We start from the raw sequence: 19,302 nt of genomic DNA, 5'->3' as shown, positions 1-19,302 counted from the left end.
GTAATAAATCAATTATACTTTGCAGCAACAGTTTAAGGAAGGTCCTTTCCTGTTACAGCAAGCAAAGCTCAGTCTAAAGAAACTCCTCTCTTGCTGTGAGGCGACAGTGCTGCCCACCGAGCCACCGACACACAGACGTCAGTCTATATTTTATTTTAATACTGTTAGAAGCTTCTGGTCGGGGGTTCAAATACTTTTGGACATATAGTGTGTATTAAGGTCTACTTTAAGGTGCATATTTTGTCAGCATTTATTGCTGTCTTTAAATAAAATTTTTATAATATTAATAACAATATTAACTGATTTATTTATCATTATTATTTATATAAAATATTATACAAAATATAAATTTATTTATATAAAAATATTATACAGAATATTTATTTATTTATATAAAAATATTATATACAATATTTATTTATTTATATAGAAATATATAAAATATAGATTTATTTATATAAAAATATATACAATATTTATTTATTTATATAAAATATATAAAATATTTATTTATTTATATAAAATATTATATCAAATATTTATTTATTTAAACATAATAGAAAATGTATATTTATTTATATAAAAAATTAATGTTTTTGCCATGAATTTTTGCAATTTTGAATTGAAATGGATATAAAATTATTAATCATAAAGCTGAAATTGCATGCTGATGGTGCTCATAAAATTGACACATAAAAACGTTTAAAAATGTGTAAAAAATGTGCAAAATAAAGATAAGCACTTAAATGTACCCACCAAATATATATATATATATATATATATATATATATATATATATATAAACGTGAACAAAAAAAGAGAATTAACACGACTATATAAAAAAAATGTATGTAAAATAAGATGTAAAATAAAAAATATTAATTATTAATAATACCGTATATTTTGTTCTTCTGAACAGTGCATTAAAGAGGCCGGGGAGAGTCTGCGCTGCTGAATGTGACGTGCCGAGAATACGAAAGCTGTTTGTTTTCAGGTGCTGTGCAGAAAGCCGTGTTTTATGTGCCGACTGTGTGAAGAATGTGTGTTAGAAGCTAATTAATGAGGGTTAATTAATGGCAGTTCTACTCTTTTCAGCAGAGATGTTACAGAGTTTAAGAATAATGAATAACTGCACGTCGTACTCTGCTAGTAATAATGATAATAATAATAATAAAATACACAGGTCTGGTGGACGCAAGACGCAAATGTGTTGTTTATTTTGTTTGTTTGGGGTTTGAGGAATTAAATCCCAGCCTGTAAGGTCCAGACGAAGAAGACAAAGGGATAATTAAATCAGCGGGCACGTGCAATACCCCTACCGGATGGCGCGCTGGCCGGGCACTGGCGCGGGCACTGGCGCGGCACCCAAGCCCCTCTTCCGGTCCCCCCTGGAACTTGATGGTTGTTGAACTTATTTTTAGTGTCATTTGATAAGCTTCTCGGCCCGCGCGGAGACATCCCACTGACCCAGCCACTGGTCATTGTCTATACCGCTTCCCGTCAAAGCCGGCGCGCTTTGTCAGATTTCCACTCGAATATCCATTTTGCGTCTGAAGTAGCGGATCGAAAGTGACTGGATCGTTCGAGCCTTTTTTTCCCCTCTTGCTTTTCTCTCCACCCCCCCAAACCCTGCGGCGTTTTCATCCGTACTGGGATCGTTTCTCGAACGGCGTCATGACAGCGCGATGGACGCATGGACGTGGGCATAAAACCTATACGTGTGCTGCTCGATTTCTGTAGGTTGGGCACAGGATCTGATGATATTTGTATATAATAAACCAAAGTTATTCGGTCATAAGTGCTTTTTTATCATTTAAAATAAATGGATGGACGCAGGTAGGGTCACAGGCCTATTAAAGGCAAGCAGAAGCTTCATGCTGATGTCCACCATAGAGATGGGATTGACCTAGCGTTCTAAGAAATCATACTTCTACAATGGAAAAAACCCCCAAAAAACAATGGCACCAAGGTCTGGCAGTGTCTGGAGCTCAACAGTATCTCCGGCGCTTTGCTCCCGGGCGTCTCGGAGTGAATAACGCTCTATTAATTTCCTGGTGATGGAAAGGTGTCTTTACCGAACTAAAAAGCGAAACGGAACTGCGAGCGATAACCTCAGGGCATTCTGTCTACAATTTGTCATGCATGTGCACTCCTGTGCGTTAAAATGACAGGACCGCCGGTCAAAGACGTCCCGCTAGGCATGGGCCCGCAGCGCGAGGTCTGTCCGAGAGGCGCCAGACTTCCTCGCACTCGCCCAGCCGACTGGGATTTTTTTTTTTTACGTGTTTATCATGGGATAAAAGTTCTTTAGATGATCTGAAACCCGAATACTGAAAAACTAGGCACTTTTTACGATCTCAGTCTCAGAGAAAGCATTTTAAGGCAGGTGGGATGGAACCAGCCGATTAAAAACGATCAAAATAACATAAATCAGATACGTGTTGTTTATCGTGTGTATAAAAAAGCAGGAATTCTTGATCTCCTCGCTGATATTGTTGCCGTCCACAGTTTCTGATATCAGTCTGGTTAGCGGTGTTGTACTCGACTGAAATTGATACACCGTCCCTGCAGAAAAACATAAACAAATAAAAATACAATATTAGAAACACAAACCCAGAAATTTTCATATATATATATATATATATATATATATATATATTTTTTTTTTATATTCCATCAGATTTTATTTTTTTTCTAAATAACAGACTAAACAAAACTTTTTGTAACAGGTATTTAAATAAATATTTATAATAATACATAACTTTAGTAATTATTATTGAATTATATAATTAAGTAATACAAAACTGGCCCTATAAATATTAAAAATAATAAAAACAAAATCGTCTGAGATAAACACAGTTTATTTTTTTCATGTAAATATCAAATTTTTTAATTTAAACCTTATCATTTTATTTAAAGTTGCAATAATTTCATTTAATTATTTAAAGTTTCAGATTGTTTTAAAATATTCAATTATTTCCCATTTCAATCATTTCATTTAAATATTTAATTATTTAATTATTTAATATTTAATTACTTTATTTTAATATTCAATTGTTTCTTGTAAAATTGTAATCATTGTAATCATTTGAATCAATTTTCATCAAGTTTTAATTGTTATATTTAAAGTTTCAATAATTTCATTTAAATATTTACATTTTTCTTATTTAAATATTAAATGCATTCTGCTAACCTTTTAAATATATTATTGAAATATATAATTTTTTCACATTTCATTCATTTTATTTAAAGATTTAATTATTAAATTTGAATATTCAATCATTATATTTGAATATTCAATTGTTTCTTTTAAAATTTCAATCATTTGATTTAAAGTTTCAATAATTTTATTTTAAATATTTTATTTTAAACATTTTCATCATTTTAAGATGTAATTATTTAATTAAAATATTTAATCATTATATTTTAATATTCAATTGATTCTTTTAAACTTTCACTCATTTTCCTTAAACATTTTAATTGTTTAATTTAAAGTTTCAATAATTTCATTTAAATATTTAAATATTAAATAGTTTCTTTTAATCTTTTAAATATTTTATTTAAAGTTTCAGTTATTTTATATCAATATTCAATAATTTCTCGGTTCATAATTTTATTTGTAGATTTAATTATTTAATTTAAAATCATTTTATGTTAATATTCAATTGTTAATTTTTAACTTTCAATAATTTCATTTAAATATTTAAATACCTTGTTTCTTTTAAAATTTCAATTATTTTATTTATTGTTTCAATTTTGCTTATTTAATGTCTCAGTTATTTTATTTTAATATTCAATTTTTTCCCATTTCAATATTTTCGTCTGAAGATTTAATTATTTAATCTAAATATTTAATCATTTTATTTTAATATTTAATTGTTTCTTTTAAAATGTTATTTATTTTATTTAAAGTTTTAATTTTTCTGTTTAAATATTTAATGGTATTTTTGTACAACACAAATATGTTTTCTCCAAACAGTAACATAATCTGTTACAAACATCTGACTCTCATTCTGTTCTGTTTTCTGCAGCTATACAGAAGTGAAGATCTAGAGATCTGAAGATCTAGAGATCCGGTGATGTTCTACTGTTATGACCTGCTAACAGAACACAATACAGAGCGCTGGGAAACCTCAACCAGAACTACTGGCACCAAGAGGGAGCTCTCACACTGTTTATGAACTAACCACACACACACACGCACACACACGCACACACACACACACCGCTGTATTGTGGAGATGAGGCCTCACATACTTCTGGTCGTGTTGTGTACACTATTATTCATGTGTTTTGTAAAACCAGTGACTCTAAATCCCAGTGTGGCTCCAAACGTCTTTTGTTTTGATAGTAGAAGTCTGTGCTACAACTGAACAACATCCTGACAGCATTAAATACAGCACATTGCTAAAAGTATTTGGACACCTGTAAAACGGAAATGTACTTAATCTTCCCCAAACCTTCTAAAAGCATGCAAGATGTGCCCTGCCTGCTATAAACAGTCTCTAGGTGTGGGTGAGTGGACGGCTAAGTGTGGGACTTAAGATTTACCCATCTACACAGACTTGACTGGTTATGTCTGAGGTTGGCAGAAGCCCTGTGATAGACTGGCACCTTCCCTGCCTGCAGTGTTTCACAGTGGAACCAGACACGCCGCTACCCTGACCAGGATGAAGCGGGTGAAAAAGTTCTCATAATAAAATTGGCCTGGGGGCTCCGCAGTGGCCCTTGCTGAGGATTCAAACCCTGGATCACAGCAGTAGTGAGTTAGCAGCACTAAAGCCAAAGTTACCAAAGCAGGTCATTCTGGTATTCATATCCGTTTTGGCACCCTAACACAACTCTCATGTAAGTGTTAATAAAACATCTGTTATATGCAACAATTGCTAACCGCCGTAATACATCTGTGATACAAGGGAAATTACATGCTTTTAACTCTGCAGCAACGGTTGCTGCAGGGAAGGTCCTTTCCATTTCCTGTTTCAATTATTTTATGTAAACTTTCAATTATTTCAAGTACTTTATTTGTTTATTATTTCAATTATTCCATTTAAAGCTTCAGTTAATTTAATCAGTTTCAATGATTTCATTAACATTTTTAATTATTTTATTTAAATGTTCAATTTCAATAAATCCATTTAAACTTTCAATTATTTTAAGTTTCAATTATTATATTTAAATATGAATTATTTTAATCATTTAATATAATAGTTTCAATTATTTTAAGTTTCAATTATTATATTTAGATATAATTATTTCAATTAATTTATTTTATTATTAATTATTTTCATTATTCCATTTAAAGTTTCAGTTGATTTATTTAGTTTCAATTATTTCATTAAAATTTTAAATTATTTCCTTTAAATGCTAATTATTCAATTTAAAGTTTCAATTATTTAAAGTTTTAATTATTATACTTATTTATTTCAATTATTTTATTTAATTATTTCCAGTATTCCATTTAGTTTCAATTAATTTATTTAGTTTCAATTATTTAATTCAAATTTCCAATTATTTCAATTATTTCATTCTTATTCTTTTGTTTAATGTTTTAATATTTCAATTACTTTATTTAATTATTAATTATTTTAATTATTCCATTTAAAGCTGCAAATAATGTATTTATTTAATCATTTTATTAGTTATTATTAATTAATTCTTAATTATTTCATTTACATTTTCAATAATTTTATTAAGTTTTATTTATTTCATTTAATTATTAATTATTTCAATTATTCCATTTAAAGTTTCAATCATTTTATTTAAATATTAAATTTTTTCTTTTAAACTTTCAGTTCTTTTAATTAAAGTTTCAATTATTCTATTTGACATTTCAATTCTTTCATTTGAACTTTTAATTATTTTATTTACAGTTTCATTTATTCAATTTAAAGTTTCAATTAAGCAACCATCAAGTGTTATAAAAACATCTGTTTTATATATATATATGTAATTTGGCACAATTTCTTGTCGGATGCCCTTCCTGACACAACCCTTCGATTGTATCCGGGCTTGGGACCAGCACTAAGGGTGCACTGATACATGTCCCCTTAACAGCTAGTTTTATGTAACGCCACACACCTTCTGTATTTGTGAGCCAAGTAGGGATTCAAACCCCCAAACTCACTTTTAGCTTAACGCCACACAAGCTCACTGTTATTATAAGAACTAAAAATAATCATTTTCCTCTAAACTGGTCCTGAAAAGTCGTCTGAAGTTGGACTGAAATTCTGAGTCATAGCAGAAAAAAACCTGCTCGGCTCTTAAAGCCATGAATAAGATGGTTGTGAGATTTGCCGTCGTTTGCCCCACTTTCACAAGCGCAAAAGTACGTTGGAATGAAACTCGGCATCTCCGCCGGCTTCTCCCGTAAGCTGCGCGAGGCGGACCCTCTGCGCTAGCTCTCGCTCTGTCAACAAATAAGGCACGTCAGATGCCGTTTTGGCCGTGGCCGACTGCGCCGTTAAGTTGACTGGATTTCCGGAGCTTTGGTGGAAGCACCGGGTAAAGCCGGCCCCGTCTCCGTGCGCCGGCCGCGAGAGCTGACCAGGTGCGGCGCAATACGGTCAGGCCGGCTCCAAGCCGCTCGCTCCAACGTGGCAGCAGGCTCAGATTTGGCAGGGCCCGGCGTGCTCTGTGCCACGCTGAGCCTAGACGGGCACGGCCCACCTGTGCCAACCGAATAGAAGTGGGTTCAGGATGCCGCGGTGAATTCGTCAGATCGACGACTGAATGGTCGGGTGGGTGGGTTTTGTTTTTATCTTTTTACAGGAGCTTTATCCTGGTCAGGGTTGCACTGACCTGTAATCACACACCCCAAACAGGACGTTTTTCCAGTGTTCCATTTATTTTGTTTCAATTTTTTCATTTAAATTTTATTTTCATTTGTTCACTTTAAAGTTTCAATTATTTTATTTAAATATAATTTTTTTTAATTATTCCATTTAAAATTTGAGTTAATTTATTTAGTTTTTCATTTAAATTTACAACTTTTTTCAATTATTTCATTTAAAATTGTAATTATTTTATTTAATGTTTCAATTATTTCATTTTAAGTTCCAATTATTTCATTTAAATTTACAATTTCCATTTCAATTTATAATTATTTTATTTAATTATATTATTTCAATTATTTAATTTAAATTTTTAATTATTTCATTTAATTTTTTTAACATTTCATTAAAAATTTTAATTATTTTATTTAATGTTTCAATAATTCCAATTAAAGTTCCAATTATTTTATTTAATTATATTAATTCAATTGTTTTATTTAAATATCAATTATTTCAATTTTTTCATTTAAAGTTTCAATAAATTTATTTAGTTTCAATTATTTCATTAACATTTTTAAAAATTATTTTATTTAAATTTTCAATTATTTTGAGTTTCAATGATTTTATTTAAATATTCAATTGTTTCTTTTAAACTTTAAGTTATTTTAATTCAACCCGGTTCCGAGTGTCAATATTTAGGAGGAGTGTCCCAATACTTTCGTCCATATAGAGTAGTGTATATACTACCGGTTCTACCTATGTCCAGTTACCCCTGGGTGTGTTTCCACCTGGACTCCAGTGTTTCCGGGTGGCACCGGACCCACAACAATCCCGACTAGAACAATAACAGTCCAGGGGTGTCGCAGAAGACTTTTATTATGTCGATTTTTGGACTGATCTCTGTGGCATCATGGCACACAGTACTAATGGCCATCAGGCTTCAGCCAGGAAGTCACGCTCTGATTCTGCCCGGCGTTTCGGCGGCGGTCCAACAGACTCCATGTGTGATATTGCATCTCATCTTCCACTAAACCCAGACTGTAGAAAAAAGCTTTGATTTCCCTGACGGTGAGGGTCCCTCTGGAGCTGACTGGCACTTTCTACCCTCTGTAACAGTGAGATGTGGAAGCAGAGGGCAGATCAGGGCTGCTGGTCATGAGCTGGACGATAGCACAAAATCAGACCCTGATTTTAGTTAGAACCTCTTGGTCAGATGATTTTTTCCAGTGTTCCCAGTGTTTTGTGGCTAATCGATGTTTCCCAGATGTCCACATACCAGATTTTGGGTACTGGATGCCCTTCCTGATGCAACCCTCTTTTCTATCCGGGCCTGGAACCAGCACTGAGAGCGCACTGACCTCCTAATGCTTTTCCTAATGGCTCAGCCACCTTCCTCCTCTTTCTCCAGACTTATCCATCATGTCTGTCTAGATACCTGACCAGCCAATAGATTGCTAGCATATTTTACTGATGTGCCAGCTGTGCCACCCTACCCTGACCAATACCCTGACTAATACACTGAGACCAATACCCTGACCAATACCCTCACCAATACCCTGACTAATACACTGAGACCAATACCCTGACCAATACCCTGACTAATACACTGACCAATACCATGACCAATACCCTGACCAATAGTGTACCAATACCCCAGACGGTTCAGTCACAGTATGGCCGCATGACAGCCAGCTAAAGCCTCTAAGCACCGTCCTCTGGTCGTACGAGAGGAAACGCGGGCCGTGTTGGCCGAGCGCGGGCACGCACAGACGGCACGAGCGGGCACAGATGGCACTAATGGACAAGAGGAATCCAACAGAGGGTGCGGGACCGAGCCGCAGAGGAAGCGCCTTTCCAAATAGTTGCAGTGGAAGCCAGACCCCTGTACGGTTCGTCAGCGGGGCTGCTGCAGAGCTTCAAGCATGAAGGATTTAAAGTCATAAAATAATCATGACAAAGGCCGAGACGCTATTTATTAATAATAATAAATAAAAAAGCACTAGTTTAATGTGCCCTATGACTTTTTATTTTTTATTCATTATAAATTTTTTTTGGGACACTGTCATTTTTTGTTTAATTTTCTTTAAATTTTATTTAAAAAAACCTAGTTTAATGTGTCACATGACTATTTTTGGGACACTTAATTATATTTAACTTCCTTTATTCCTTTATTTTTTTATATTTTATATATAAAAAAACTACTTTTATGTGTCCTACAACTGCGTTTTTTGAGACACTATTTTTAGTTTATTATTATTTATTTTTTATATTTGATTTTACTAAAAAAAAAAACTAGTTTAATGTGTAATATGACTATGTTTTTGGGACACTGTTATTTTTATTTTATTATTATTCTATATTTGATTAAAAAAAAAAAAAAACTAGTTTAATGTTTCCTACAAACTGTGTTTTTGGGACACTGATATTTTTATTTATTTATATTATTTTTTATATTTGATTAAAAAAACTAGTTTAATACTTTCAACTTCGTTTTGGGGACAATTTATTTTTATTACATTTTTTTATATTTGATTTACAAAAAAAAAGCATTAATATGACCTGCAACTGTGTTTTTAAAACTGATATTTTTATTAATTTTTTTATATTTGATTATATTTGATTAAAAAAACCTCTAGTTTAATATGACCTACAACTGCGTTTTTGTTTTTACGTTTTTGTTTTTAAGACGCAGTCGTAGGACACATTAAACTAAGGTTTCTTTAATCAAATATAAAAAAAAAAAAATAATAATAATAGTGTCCCAAAACTCTTTTTTTAATTAAATATAAAAATAAATAAAGAAAGAAATAAAAGTAACAGTGTACCCAAAAACGCAGTAGTAGGACACATAAATTTTTTTAAATTAAGTATAAAAAAAAGGGACACATTAAATTATGTTTGTTTAATCAAGTATAAAAAAATAAAGAAATAAAAAGTAACAGTGTCCCAAAAATGCAGTAGTAGGACACAATAAACTAAGGTTTATTTGATCAAATATTAAAAAAAAACAAAAAAAACAGTGTCCTAAAAATGCAACTGTGGGACACATTTAACTAGGTTTTTTTAAATCAAACATAATAAATAAAATAATTAAATAAAAATAAGTGTCCCAAAAACGCAGGTTTTTTAATCAAATAAAAAAATAAAGAAATAAAGAAAACGCAGACATAAGACACATTAAGACACATTTTTTTTTTGTGTGGGGTCACGTGTGATTTGGACTCGGGGAACGAGCGAGTCATGCGACAAGGCCGGTGATAATTGGAGAAAGCTGTCAGGATGGAGCACCGGTGAGTGTTTGCAAGAGTCCTGCCATTTGGATAAGCCAAGCCTCCCGTGGGGTGGAGCGCATTAGAGCCAGTGATGAGACTAAGGTGGGCAGAAATGACCCTGGAAGCAAGCAAATAAAAGGAGGATCCACAAGGCTCGGTCATTTCCAAAGATCGGTCGTGGCTCCTCACTTGGTACCAAACCTCATTAATTGTCAAACATTTCTCAATGCAAGAAGGCAAACAACTGAGGTATTTTACCATCTACCGTACATAATATTGTCAAAAGATTCAGGAAATCCGGAGAAATCTCAGTCTGGGACACTTCAACCTCAAGTGCACCTTGATCACAACATCACAAGCTTGCTAATGACCGGTCGGGCGCCTAGACGGACGATGACTGACTAGTCTGAGGGAGGGAGGGCCGTACGGATTCTACATAGCTGCTGCAATGGGGGATTATGCGTGACTCTCCGTGCGCGATACGGGTCTCCATACGAACCGACCTCATGCAGGTGAAAAGAAGCGGTTGGCTGTCATAGGTGAGGTGTGGAGGTCTGCAGCAGTAGAGACAGAAATACTGTACAATCGGAAACCTGAGGGGGGAATGTTCGCATCCCTACTTCAATAACTCATGCGGCTTGTTTATATACTGGGAACGTTAATGGTGCACTTTATGAAACTGGGCGGTCTTTTAAAGTAGATTAACGCCGTTTGACTGACAAATCTTAAAATTACGACACCGAAAAGTCGGTAACATAAACCGACCTTTCACGGCGACGCTCGGTGGAAAGCACGGACGATAAAACATCTTGTTGCGTCTACCGAGAAAAATATGCTTATGGAGCCGCGTGGTAATTTAAACAGTAAATAACGCCATCGCTGCGCGGCCGCTGCGGGCGGTTCGTTTATGATTATGGAGGAGCTGTGGGGCTTTATGCAGACTACAGCTGTGAGAATTGGGTTAATGTGACCTGAGCTAGTCAGACAACGTACCGGTCGGAGGGTGGAAAGTGCACTTACACACACACACACACACACACACACACACACACACATAATATAGCAGGTGTGAGAGTGTGTGTCGGGCCGGACGACACACTCGCGGAATGGAATCGTGTTAGATGTGGGATAAACATGAGAGAGAGTGTGTGTGTGTGTGTGTAAGTATTACAAGTGACGAGTGTATTACAAGCGCAGGGAATCATCACTTATTTTTATAATGAAAAACATTGTGTCAAAAGTATTCGGACACCTCACTGTGAGTTCAAAACCAATTGTTAATTAGAATTAAAATAGAGTGACATCTGTGTGATCTTTTAGCTAGAACAGGCACTATTCTGAGAGGGCTTCTCACAAGACGTATGTGAAGTATGTGTGTGGGGATTTGTGCCCTTGATTGATGTTACGGTTCATTCCAGAGCTACTCAGTAAGGCTTTTTTCATGTCTTTATAAATCTTGCTGTGCACAGAGGACACAAGGCCACAGTCATGCTGGAACAGGAAAGGACCTTCCCTAAACTGTATAATTTTCTGCATATCATTGGTTGATTACACCTGTTAGGAGTTGTTGTGACTAAAACTCATTAATTCAATAATTAGAAGGGGCGTCCCGATACTTTTGCATATAGAGAGTCACGCACTGCTCTCCGTTATGCACCGTCCCACCTGGCAGACGGGAGCCAATCTAGTGATCTCAGACTGTGGGAGGAAACCGGAGCTCCCGGACGAAACCCACACAGACACAGGGAGAACATGCAAACTCCGCACAGAAAGGACCCGGACCGGTCCGCCTGGGGATCTAACCTAGGACCTTCTCGCTGTGAGGCGACAGTGCTACCCACCGAGCCACCGTGCCGCCCGGGATAAAAATAAATAAAATCATAACATTTAATCAATCATGTGATTCCATTTTTAAATTTTTTAATAATGGTCGATCGATCGATGGATTACTTTATTGATCCCCGAATATTTTCCAGCAAGTAAATTCATCTTATACAGTTTATTACTTTTAATCAGATCTTATTCTTCATTAAAATTCTGTCCTCAATGAAAAACAAAACACGTTATCTTGTGGTACGATGTTTTCATCTGCTGCCGCCGAGCGGGAACACAAACGGTTGCCATGGCAACCGATATTATAAATAAATAAAATGGCCTCGTTGTTGTGTCTAGCAGTGAAAGAATTTTTGAACGTTGATCAACATTCGCCAAAGTTCTGGGTCTCTTTTTTTTTTTGAAGCACAGTCAGTGTATTTTGTGGCAAAATGGTTTCTACACTCACTGTCCATGTTATCAGCTCCGCTTACCATATAGAAGCACCTTGTAGTTTTACAATTACTGACTGTAGTCCATCTGTGTCGCTACATACTTTTTTAACCTGCTTTCGTCCTGTTCTTCAATGGTCAGGACCCCCACAGGACCACTACGGTGTAGGTATTTATTTAGGTGGTGGATCATTCTCAGCACTGCAGTGACACTGACATGGTGGTGGTGTGTTAGTGTGTGTTGTGCTGGTGTGAGTGGATCAGACACAGCAGCGCTGCTGGAGTTTTTAAATATCGTGTCCACTCACTGTCCACTCTATTAGACACTCCAACCTAGTTGGTCCACCATGTAGATGTAAAGTCAGAGACGATCGCTCATCTATTGCTGCTGTTTGGGTTGGTCATCTTGTAGACCTTCATCAGTGTTAACAGGATGGCTGAACTGGCTGAACTGTTGGCTGAATATTTTTGGTTGGTGGACTATTCTCAGTCCAGCAGTGACAGTGAGGTGTTTAAAAACTCCAGCAGCGCTGCTGTGTCTGATCCACTCATATCAGCACAACACACACTAACACACCACCACCATGAGAAAGATCCACCACCTAAATAATACCTGATCTGTGGTGGTCCTGACCATTGAAGAACAGCATGAAAAGGGGTTAACAAAGCATGCAGAGAAACAGATGGACTACAGTCAGTAATTGTAGAACTACAAAGTGCTTCTATGTGGTAAGTGGAGCTGATAAAATGGACAGTGAGCGTAAAAACAAGGAGGTGGTTTTAATGTTATGGCTGATTAGTGTATAAGAGATAATATAATTTTATAATTATATACTGTATAAATATAAATATATAAATGTATATATATATATATATGAGATAATATATATATATATATATATATATTTATTCATAATAAAAGAAAATTCATAATATGGGAATTATAATTTATATATATGTATATATAAATATTAATAATAGTAATAAATAATTTAACGTACATATACAAAACAAAAATATAATAAAACTAAAGGACTACAAGATTAAATTGTGCAATTTAAATATAAATACTCTGCATCTAAAAACAGAACTACATGCAAATACATTCATTATTTCATCATTTCAGGACGATTTGTTTCCTGTTCATTTCAAGCTTACATTAAACACTGACATTAAACTAAAAAGAGAAGCCTGAGGAGAAAGCAGGTCCCCCATTACCCCCCACAGTGGCAGCACAGTCATGGTTTCTCAGAAATGACAACACTTTGGAAAACCCATAGCACGACGGCGTCCGTGCATCCTCTACATGTAATGAAGTGCTTTCTCTGACTGGCGTTACACGAGCCCTAAACGTCTCTATTTGGAGTGCACGGGGGCGCGCTTTCCCCCCTGAACCCAAACATAGGATGAGGTCTCAGTCAATCTCATTATCAAAACACTATTTTTTTTTCCTGGGGGATCTGATGGGCGTCTGACGGCGGGCGAGCGCGTTCGTGTCGGCGTGTGGACGAACGTGAGCGTATATGCTAAATGGAGGAGGGGCGGCTATGAAATAGAGGATGACAGGGAGTAATTATTCTAATGCGCTACATGGCAGACTCGAGCGGAGGGCCAGGTCGTTATGGCTGACACGCGCTGGATTCTGCAGGGGCGGCCGTCTCTCTCGCGCGCGGGTGGGTGACTCGGACCACCGGCGGGGTCACCGCTACGACTGCTAGGATAGGTGATGGATCGCTATGAAGGCTAGGGTTAGAAGTGTTTAGCCTTATTAGAATCCTCTCTACTGAGGAAGCTCCCTAGGTAGGCAGTAGACAGCAAGGCAGCTCACTAGGTTTTAAGACAGACCCATTTTGACTGAAAGTATTTGGACACCTGTTCTTTATCTTGTTGGACGTACCATTTCAAACGCATGGGTATTACTATGGATTTATAAGACCCAATTTTTAACCTTGTGGAATGGCTTTTTGGAGATTTTGGAATGCATCTACTGGGATTTGTAGCCATTCTTGAAATGTGAGCATGCGTGATGTAAGTCTAGCCTGCAAACAACGTTCCAATTCATCCCAAAGGTGTTCAATAGGTTTTTTTTTTTCACATTGGCACAGGAAAGGACCTTCCTTATAACGTTGGCACAAAGTGACACCCCCCCCACACACACACAATTTGCTCCTAATTTAGTCATCTTCAATTCCCTCTTGTTAGAACCACACCCTCCGTGTAGTCACTGGTCACATCTGGACCAGACAGCAGTGGACGCAACTGTACTGTGGGAATGAATTTCCGACCTTTTCCCTCCCTTACGGGCACAGCCAATGGAGCCTGTGTGGGCGAACGCCCGGTCGATAGCACAGCTCAGATAAGAGTTCAGATCTCAGCTTTGGTGGGCTAGTGCAGTTGGCTGAGGGTTAACCCATCAACCTTCTGATTACCAGTCCAATACCTTAACTACTAAGCTGCTACTGCCCTTAAGCTAGAGTCTTGGACCCCAAATATCACAGCAACGACTTATATAAGGAACATACATTAATTTCTACCTACAAATGATACTGTATAATGTAAGATTGTTATTTTTCTAATGACTTCCGGCACTACATCGAATCAGGAAGCTGTTGAAAGACTCGCTTCCGGCCCTGGTTTAACCGTCAACGTTGCTTTTATTTTAAACATCCTCACTGCAGATGCTTCCTCTGTGATTTCCTGCCAACAAATGTGCTTCTGAGAAGAGCGCAGCTAAGCTGTAAGAGCTAAGTGATGGCAACGGAAACTGTATTTTGTTTAGGCAAGCGAGCCAAACGATGATGTTCTACTTTTATTTAATAACCGCAAGTGCGTTTCATCTCAGCAGTGCAAGAAAATTCTACAGCTACCGGTGCAGGTCATGGTCATGATGGTCATGTGAAAAATAAAATAAAAAAGTGTAAAAAAAAATTAATTAATTAAATTAAAAATATATAAATAATAAAAAAAAAACAGGAGAATATATAAAAAAAATAAACAATAATAATAAAAATATTAATTATTTTTATATTTTTATTAATAATTAATTATTAACAATAAAACTAAAGAACTATAAGATTATGAATGTTTTCTATGAAAAAAAAATCACTGATATTAAACTAAACTGGGAAGTCTGAAGAAAAAAGCAGAGGTTTTTTTTGGCAACACGACTGACGACGCTTCGGAAAACCCATAGCGTCTGTAGAGCCTCTACGTGCCAGTATATAGACCTATAAGTGCCCTCTCCGGCATATGTCTCTATTTCGAGTGTACATCACATGATTTTAAATACTGTCTTTATAGCCAAGCAAATGAAGTAAGAGAAAATATTTAGACACACACATACGAGATATACACACATACAAGATATACACACACACACATACGAGATATACACACATACGAGATATACACACATACAAGATATACACACACACACATACGAGATATACACACATACAAGATATACACACACATACGAGATATACACACATACAAGATATACACACATACAAGATATACACACATAGCTGGGGCTAGCAAAACACCAGCCCTGACCAGCTAAGGCCTGACCACCAGTTTTCATGTGTAAATAAATGTGCAGCTATTGTCACCCTCCAGACACCCAAAGTTAGTCCATTTGTCAAAGGAAGCATGTGTTAGCCTGCAAGGTGCCTCACAGTTCTGTACTGGAACTTTGTCAGTTTAGTTCTTGAGGTGGGTAAATGTAGGTAAATAATGGATGCAAATGCAGTGTGATCTAGTAAAAATGATTATCACCAGCGCCTGTGTTTATTATCCCTCATTGAAACCATTATTAATTAATTAATTATTATTATTGTAGTTGTTGATATGATTATTACTATTATTATAATTGTTATTATTATTATAGTTGTTACTATTATTGTTATTACTATTATTTTCTTATCTTTATTATTATTGTAATAATTATTTTATTATTTTTAATTATTAATATATTATTTAATACTATTATTATTATTAATGTTTTTATTTATTTTTTATCATTATTATTATTTTATAAGTAATCTATTATTTATTATTATTATTGTTAATATATTATTAATAATATTATTATTTAACATCATTAATATTGCTGTTGTTATATGACTATTATCATAATTATTATTGTTATTATTATTATTTTATTATGAATAATATTTTTACTGTTATTGTTATTTATTTATCTTTATCATAATTACTATTGTTATTATTATTGTTATTAATAATATATTATTTATTATGATTATTGTTATTCTTTTTGTTATTATAATTATTGTTATTATTAGTATCATTACTACTACCACTACTATTATTATTATTTGTTTTATTATTATTATTATTTATTATAATATTATTATTATTATTATTATTATTAATACTATTATTCTTATTATTGTTATTATTATAACTGTTATCATTATTCTTATTATGTTATTATTATTATTTTCAACAATTGATCTCACTTCCAGGCAACCATATGAGTGTGTTTCTCCAAAACATCCTGTCTCTGTTTGGGACTGCAAGCCGTATTAATGGCTCATGTACTCTTACTCTAACTGTATCTATTTTTGCTGACCGTCCTCCTTCTCTTTTAACTCTTCTAAGCACAATAATCTTTTCCACTGAATCTGCTGGTTCTTCTCATGAAGTTAGACTTGATTTGCTACATGCTGAACATAGCCTGAACACAGACCCAGGTCCTGAACGGAACTAAAGGCAAAAGAACACACTAACACACACTAACACACAACACCAACGATCTCTGTCCTCTGATTCTCTTCTCCTTCATTAGCACTGGTTCGTATCACACTCGGTGAAAGTGCTCACATGTCATCAGTAGTTTCATCTTTTATTGTTTCCTTCAGTACAGACTGAGTAACCTTCAGAAACCTGCTGGCCATGCTCTTACGTCTTAATTAAAGACGCTGATGGTCATGGATAGATTCACTACTTAATTTGAGAAGACAGAGAGGTTAGAATTACAAATCTGCCTCACATACAGCATACATACATTGTGCATTGTTGTGCATTGTGCGCCCTAGACGGGGCGGCAATTAATAGCAGGGCTTCAGCCATGTGTCCCTCAGACACAGCTAGTCCGATAGAATAGAATCTTTATCATCACTATACACAGGTACAATTAAAATAATCCACAGAATCTCTCCGATAGAGGTACACATCTATATCTATATCTGACAACTTTGAGTTAAAGGATAATAAGGTAGCCACTAGTTAATGATCTATGGGACACTTTGACCTATAACTCATTAGGACTCACATCATCGTTACGTTTAGAGTTTAGAGCATTAGCGCCACATCTATTCATTATAATGATGAACAGCATATTGATGAACTGATGACATCTCTTAATAAGCCGTATCGTCACATGCCAGGTTAAAGAGATGAATCTCTAACAGGGCGGTGATGATGAGCTTTTTTAACATCCCTATAAAACACCTTCACTGGGATTCGAACCCTGGATCGAACCAGATCGCCCTGTACAGTTAATACATACACTAATGAATATATTAAAGGCAGTTGCAGTGATCCATCACACTTAGGGCAACTTTTATTATTTATTATTTATTTACTTGTTTTATTTATGTATTTTACTTTTTACATAGTTTATTTTATTTTTTATTTTTTTTAATATTTATTTATTATTACATATGTATTTTTTATTTATTTTGATTGTTTATTTATTATTGATTTTTTATTATTTATGTATTTTAGTTTATTATTTATGTATTTTATTTTTTATTTATTTAGTTATTTATTATTTATTTATTGTTTATTTATTTATTTATTATTATTTATGTATTTTATTTTTATTTATTGTTTATTATTTATGTATTTTGTTTTTATGAATTGTTTATTTATTTATTTATTTTATATTTATTTATTATTATATATGTATTTTATTTTTTATTTATTATATTTATTATTGTTTTTTATTTATGTATTTTATTTTTTTATTTATTGTTTATTTACTATTTATTTATTTATTTATTTATTATTATTTATGTATTTTATTTTTATTTACTGTTTGTTTATTTATGTATTTTATGGTTTTTATTGTTTATTTATTATTATTTATTTTTTATTATTTATGTATTTTATTTCTATAGATATATACTACAGTATATGTAACATGTATAAATAATATGTAGTAATATGTAATAATGAGACCTTTACTTGGACAGCACAAAGATGCAGTGGGTCCGATTCCCTGGCTGTGTGGGGTTTGCATGTTCTCCCTGTGTCTGCATGGGTTTCTACCAGATGCTCCGGTGTCCTTCCACAGTCCAAAGTCTTGTCAGGCCAACTGGAGCAGCTAAAGATTGCCCAAAGTGTGATGAACTGGCAGCCTGTCTGGGGTGTTTCCTACCTGTCGCCCAATGAATCAGACCCACTGCCACCCTAACCAACATCTATCTATCTATCCATCCATCCATCCATCCATCCATCCATTATCTATCTGGATAAAAAAGCAAAGAAGCAAAAGACATCACAATACACAAGCTGAACCCTAAAAACCAAATTCACGCACCAGTCCAGCCCACAAAAAATCTGACATTAACAATAATTCTACTTAATTACGGTCGAGACCCCCGGTTCTGTCCTGGACGGCTTTTTTGATTTTAATAGGTAATGAAGAAACACTGCAGACGGGCCGGAGCACTTAAAACCAGATAAAATCAGATCTGACTGAATCGAATCAGGGAGACACCATGATGTGATGAGAATAACCAGCTCCAACGAGCAGGTACCAGCGCGGTTAGATGTAGCGGTGCGTCACTGCAACGAATTATAATCCTGTTGATGAAACGGACAAAAGTATTGGGACACCCATTGTAATATTTTATTTCATGTGTTGTACTCAGCCATGCCAATTGCTAACAGGGGTAATAAATCAATGATATAAAGGAAACTACATGCATCCAACTTTGTAACAACAGTATGGGGAAAGCCCTT

At 34.7% G+C, this 19,302-nt stretch overlaps 1 protein-coding gene across 1 annotated transcript in view; it reads right to left on the bottom strand.

The window, feature by feature from the left end:
• Positions 1–668: 668 nt before the first annotated feature.
• antxr2a (ANTXR cell adhesion molecule 2a) overlaps positions 669–19,302 on the bottom strand; it is a 66,074-nt gene continuing 47,440 nt past the window's right edge. The window contains exon 17 of the mRNA XM_063017657.1: positions 669–2,565. Within this exon, the coding sequence (XP_062873727.1) occupies positions 2,527–2,565 (39 nt within the window). The 3' untranslated portion in view covers positions 669–2,526. The remainder of the gene's footprint in view (positions 2,566–19,302) is intronic.

This window comes from Trichomycterus rosablanca, chromosome 21 (assembly GCF_030014385.1).
Source record: "Trichomycterus rosablanca isolate fTriRos1 chromosome 21, fTriRos1.hap1, whole genome shotgun sequence".
NCBI classification, from domain to species: Eukaryota; Metazoa; Chordata; class Actinopteri; order Siluriformes; family Trichomycteridae; genus Trichomycterus; species Trichomycterus rosablanca.
This window is presented reverse-complemented; position numbering and strand designations above follow the sequence as displayed.